At 38.0% G+C, this 6,574-nt stretch overlaps 1 protein-coding gene across 1 annotated transcript; it reads left to right on the forward strand.

Annotated features, from left to right (window-relative positions):
- The first annotated feature begins 737 nt into the window (after positions 1-737).
- LOC131144309 (triacylglycerol lipase OBL1-like) lies at positions 738-5,350 on the forward strand. Its single transcript, XM_058092871.1, has 5 exons — positions 738-1,211; positions 3,468-3,661; positions 3,806-3,839; positions 3,979-4,592; positions 4,909-5,350. Exons 1-5 carry the CDS (start codon positions 890-892, stop codon positions 5,146-5,148), a joined length of 1,404 nt encoding a protein of 467 aa, XP_057948854.1. The 5' UTR covers positions 738-889; the 3' UTR covers positions 5,149-5,350.
- Positions 5,351-6,574: the final 1,224 nt, after the last annotated feature.

Raw genomic sequence — 6,574 nt, forward strand, 5'->3', positions numbered from 1 at the left:
TAGGGTCAACTTCAAGAGGCGCAGGATTTGTCACGTGGACCGTAAAACAGACATGTGGATACCCGGTGCGTAATCCAAAAAAAAAAAAAAAAAGGAGACGATGTGGGCTGCAGGAGTGCCTCTCACGAGGTCAGGTGTTCAAACTCTTCCGGGTTTGTTTCCGCCCCTGGACTCCTGAATTTATCCTCCCTTTGGAGTTGTGGGGTCAACTTAAAGGGGCGCAAGATTAGTCACGTGGATCGTAAAATGGACACGTGGATACCCGGTGCATAATCCAAAAAAAAAAAATAGAGTATGTGACCGATCTTATACTTCTATTTTAATAGTATGAGCTATGTAATATAAAAATAATAAAATTTAAAAAAATTAATTAAACTTTTAAATAATATTTTACATAACTCAAACTCAATTGGTTAATATAGCCGAGTAGTTCTCAACTCAAATTCTAACCTAATCAAGGGAAATTGAATTATACCTCGAATTAAGATTAAAAAAGTATAATATAATATAAAATTATATTGTATATTATCCAAAATCTATTCAAATGCAAATATGAAACTTCATTTTTCTGCTCCCAATTAATTTTTCACCTCAATTAGCTATGAATGTTCGTTTCATAATTTTTGTAATTAGTATGTGAAAAAATTGGTGTCCGGCCGCCGTGAGACGAAAGTAGTGGGCCCCGTGGCGAAAAGCGACCCCGCAAAACGTGTGGCTGCGATGTCTCCTCCGCTCATCTTTTATAATCATTCATTTCTGCTCGTCATTGACTCGACTCTCTATAAAGTACGTCCATCCACTGACCGTCTTCTCTTTTCATGTTCCTTGTCTCTTTTCTTATTGCAAGCCAGTGGCCGGTGAGTTAGGCCGTCGGGTGGGAGTTACTACTATGGGGGGCGGGAGGAGGAGCCGGGCTACGGTGTCGATGGGCGGCGAGTACTTGGTGCTGCGACCGGAGAGAGCGACTGTGCTGGATCTAATAGCCATGCTGCTTTCCAGCATGATTGACGCAAGGAAATCGGTGGATAGCTCCAAGCGGACGGAGCCCAGTTTTGCGCGCCGATTCGTGATATTCGTGTCGGTGTTGGTGCAGAAGATTCTGCTCTTCGTCGCCTGCCCCATGTCCAGCTGCGGATCTGCTCTGGAGATGTGTCTCAACACTCTCTCCCTCAACGGCGGCCTTCGCGGTCTCCTCTTCAAAATTTTTTGGGGTTTGTCCCTAGCTGCCTCCTCCGTAACTAATTTTCCATTAACCCTCCACCTTTATGCATGTTAATTTTGATCTCGGAATAGTTTTGATTTGAGTTCTAGTTAATTTCTGAGCTTGGATGGGTTTTCTGCTTCATGGATTTCTGTAGCTTTAGGGGGATTTTGACCTTCAGACTCTGCGTGCTTTTTAGGCCAGAGAGACGATGTCCGTGACATCGCCGGCCAGAAGCCCAGTCACTCGTTCAAAAGCTTTTGAACCAGTGCTTTTGAAACCGGATCACTCAGTGAACTTGTGAGTTAATTGATTCACGGGTCGATGGGTATGATCTGGTCGGTCATTCAAGCTCATTGTCCGAAAATCACGGCTCCGTCAACCAGCTCAGGGGCTGACGCGGATCAATACTGATCCAAACTCTTTTTGATTTTATATATAAACATTCTAATTTTTATATATATATATATATATATATATATATATATAAATAATTTTTATATAATAAATTATATCAAAATGTTAATATAATTAAATTCTAAAAAAAGTAGAAAAAGATATATTCTAAATATTTCCTAAACAAAAATTATTTTGCTAACAATCAAACCGGTTCACTTTTTAACCAGTCTTAGAGGTTTGAATCCTCTGAAGGAAGTCTGTTGGAAGCAGGGGTTAAAATGGGTAGAACAATACTTGGGCTTCCCCTTTTGCTGAGACAACTCTAAAATATTATCATAGAGATTTGCACCGTCAGCTACCTAATGCAACCCTTCTCCCTCACTTGGGCTTGGGACCAGCTGTGCGTGAAAAGATCTCCTTCTTCGCTTGGGCTTGGGACCAGCTGTGCCTGAAAAGATTTAGGTCATTAAGTGTGTTATAGGCAGAGTAGGGACAACTCTAAAGTAGCTATCTTTCTTTTGCTCGAACATTGAAATGGCTGTCATGTACTAAAAAATGCATTGATAGTGCAGAAGTTGCATTCACAATCACACTAGATAATACAACTACGTATTTTGTTACTTTGAGGGATTTTGTCCCTTTAACATTCTGGCTGAAGGCAGGGACACATGCCTATCATATATATATATATATACTCCCAGTACATGCATACCAAGCATGGTTTTAAATAAAGGCCGCAACCGTTACGTAGCTCCGTTACGTAACGGTTTTTTGGGTTACCAATACCGTTACATACCACGAAATTGGTGAGAAGAAAAATCACGGCCGTAGCACTCGTTACGGACCGCGACCATTACGTAAAGGCTGCTACGACCATTACGTAACCGCTACAGGACTGTTACACCAAAAAAATTATTTTATTTTTTACTTTTTCTTTTCACTTTTTTCCACTTTTTCATAAATCATTTTCTATATACCATGTGGCGAGAGGGGGAAAAGATTATAAAGAGGATGACAATGATACAAAATTTACTATTTCTTTAAATACTCACAATAGATGCATTAATTAACAATTTGAAAATACTAGTTAGGAAAATATTTTTTTGATAATATTAGTAATGTGATATTTATGTTCAATATTTTTCAACTTCAACCGTCTTTCTTTTCTAGCTATTTTATATTTGTATTATTTATATGTCTTATGTGTCTAATAGATTAATGGAGTGTATAATGTATTTTGTTCTATTAATTAATGTAGCACGCATAAGAATTTATCACAGATAAGAACAATGAGAAGTATAAATACACACGTACACATAATTTGTCTATCAATGGTGGTTTATAACAAATGTAAATTTATTGCCCTACCAAATAACTTAGTTACTCAAACTAAAGGAGTCAAAATATACAAACTCTTTCTAAAAAGGGCTAAAAGCTTAAAACATACAAGTACGCTAATATGCACAAGGTTGTGCGTGCTTCAAAAAAATTCATGGCCATTACACCCCCTTCCCATCATGTAACATTGGCTACTCCCGCTTCCCGTTACGCCCGTTACCGTTACGTTACGCTACCCGCAACTGCGATTTAAAACCATGATAGCAAGTTTTATTATATAGGAATTTAACAGCTATCTAGATCGTGAGATTTTATGATAATATAATTCTACATTTACAGCACTGAGATAATATGCACTATTGGTATGATATACCCATTTATTGGGTGGTAAAGGATTTTCTTGTCCTGCTTTTATGAGCTTGAATAAATAGGTTCTTTGGTGAAGTCTATAATGTCTGTGGGAGTTTATATTAATCTTGTTCATCAGTTCAAACTCTAATTCAAGTGCTGGTGGATTGATCTCGAGTAGGGAAGGTGGCGATACCAGACAGAACATCAAGAGCTTTCTTATCAGTGAATGGAAATCTAGACCCGCGAGTGGATTTAGACAGCAACATCATCCCTGGAGATGGTAGATATAATGGAGCAGTTGCAATAATGGCTTCCAAAGCAGCATATGAGAACAAAGCCTACATTGAAACCGCAGTTGCAGATCACTGGAAGGTATGATTACTTGCTTTGTAGCTTTGTTTCTATACCCTCCGCCCACAAAATATAGATAATCACTCTGCAAATGGTCAATCAATTTTCAAGTACCCATGAAATGTTGTTAATGTTACTATAAAATGCTTTTCAATGTTTTTGCAGATGAAATTCGTGGATTCTTATGATTTCTGGAATGGTAAGAAGAAACACACTTCCAAAATGTCTATGACAGTGAATTTCCTTGGATATTTTCTTGCAGAATTAAACCATACCCAATTTTTGCACAATTACTATGCTTCATAATTAATTAAAAACATATGATCTCATGTCTGCAGACTGTGTGGATCAGTTTACAACCCGTGCCTTTGTCATGCACAATCCGAACTCCAACCCTGAAACCATAATTGTGTCCTTCAGAGGAACCCGACCGTTTGATGCATACGAATGGTGTTCAGACTTCGATATCTCCTGGTATGAGATCCCTGGTGTGGGAAGAGTCCATGCTGGATTCATGGAAGCTCTGGGAATGCAAAAAAAGGGGGGGTTGCCTAAGGAACTCGAACAAGAAAAGAAGCAGCTGCCCGTGGCCTACTACTTCCTCCGGAAGGAGCTGAAAGAGCTTCTGCAGGAGAAGGAAGGAGCAAAGTTTGTAGTGACGGGTCACAGCTTGGGTGGAGCACTGGCAATTCTGTTTCCGGCAATTCTGGCGGTGCACAAGGAGGAGTGGCTGCTGGAGAGATTGGAAGGGGTTTATACCTTTGGGCAGCCAAGGGTGGGGGATGAGCAATTTGCACTTTTTGTGACAGGGAAGTTGAAGGAGTATGGGGTGAAGTATAATAGGTATGTTTATTGCAATGACATGGTGCCCAGGTTGCCTGCTGACGATTCTGCTCTTCTGTTCAAACATTTTGGGACATGCCTCTACTTCAATAGCCTCTATCAAGGGAAGGTAATAAGATACCTCTTCTGTTCAGACACGCCTTTAATTACTTTTGTGTTTTATATGAATGCCAAGCCTTGGATTGAATTTATACAAATTGACCGAAACTAAATGCAAATTTGTACTATATATGTCTTGTCCAAATCTGCATATTTTCAAATCCAAGGTCCAAAGTTCTCAAACACAATGTCATTTCATTTGCAAACGATGTGAATTTTATTTTCATTTGCATTCCGAACAGAGAGTGATAATCTCTATGTTCATTTGCAAATGACGGATAAGAAGCAATGGATCACTCATAAGCATTCCTCATTATTCATTGCAGATTTGTGAAACAGCACCAAACAGGAATTACTTCTCGCCGCTGGCATTGATATCGATGATCCTGAACGCAGTGTGGGAGATAATAAGAAGCTTCTTCATTTCAATTATCTTGGGACCAAACTACAGAGAAGGGTGGTTTCTCAGATTCTATAGGATGTCTGGATTGCTAATCCCAGGTTTACCAGATCATGCTCCCCAAGATTATGATAATTCTACCCGGTTGGCTGTACTACCCTTTTGAGACCGATCCTCACATTGCCAATGTTTCAAAGTTCTTGAGTTTATGGTGATCTTGGCATCATAGCAAGACTGCCAGTTTGAGCATAATTTGCGTTCTTTAAAGTATTCAGCCATAGTTACCAGATGATTTAAATGTTTATAAACAAGTTTCAGTTGCTAGTAACTGATAAAAGGAATAGAAAGAAACAATACTACTAAACAAAGAGGGCCCAAACTTTGTGCCAAAAGCAAAGTTTTCAGGGAACATAGGTGCCATCATACAACACGAGTTTTGCTTGCATATCGGCAGTGGTAGTCCATGTTTTAAACATTGAAATGGAAATTATACATTTCATTCCATTTTTACCTCCTGACTTGATTTTATTTCTTATTTGATTCCCTTTCGCCAGCCAAACATATCCTTAATATTTTTTAGGAGGCCCCCGCATGGATGAGCTTGTATCTACAGTGGACCACTTACTGATAGATATCCTTCTCTTTAAGCAAGTTAGAAACCCTAAGAAAATATTAGGTATTTGGCAAGTACCCCATTAGCATCTTAATTACTATTCAATAAATCGATAACCATGTGATATTGATATTGTAGGGCTCATTCCTTTCTAAAATTCTGATACCCAATATTTTATATTTTAAGTATGTTCCCTTCATTATTAACCCAATTTCTTGTAAAGGATAAAATGTTAAGGTAGTGTTTGGATGCATGTATTTGGAATTGAATTGAAATTATAAATACATGAATTTATATTTAAATTTCATAGAATTTCAAATTCATTGTTTGGTTAAATTGTAAGGTGGAATTGGAATTTCAAATTAAATCCAAATTGATTCTTTGGATCACCTTAGGTGTTGAATATAGATTTGGGCATGTTTAATTTAATTTCTAATCATCTTGTGTAATAATGTACCACCTTTTCTACAAACATACAGAAGCTTTGAACCAAGTGTTGGAACATTTTCATTCTCTACAAACACATAGAAGCTTCCTGTCCAATCAAGAATTTTGAAGCCTAGCTAGAAGATAGTTTGACAATCACCAAAACAAAAATAAAAGGGCATGTCACCTCGTAAGCATGGAGAAATTGAAATATATATTCACAATTCATTTGGAATGTAGGAAAATATTAGTGTTCGCTTGCCTAGACAAATAGTTGTAAGGAAAACACTAGAATCAAAGATGAATCAAATTAAATCAGTCCAAGAACTAACATTGGCAGAAGACAACGAGTCGTAGATGCATAGATTAAGGAAAATAAATCATGGCTTAAAAGCATCCAAATCAAGCAGGTAGTCAGAGAGAGAGAGAGAGAGAGAGAGAGAGAGAGAGAGAGAGAGAGAAATATGAATATTTGAAAGACAGGGAGGAGTTCGTTCCTTACCTATTTAGTGAAGATGCACAAACTTTGGAGGACTACTGCAAAGAGAAAAAA

The sequence above is a fragment of the Malania oleifera genome, chromosome 1, assembly GCF_029873635.1.
Source record: "Malania oleifera isolate guangnan ecotype guangnan chromosome 1, ASM2987363v1, whole genome shotgun sequence".
NCBI classification, from domain to species: domain Eukaryota; kingdom Viridiplantae; phylum Streptophyta; class Magnoliopsida; order Santalales; family Ximeniaceae; genus Malania; species Malania oleifera.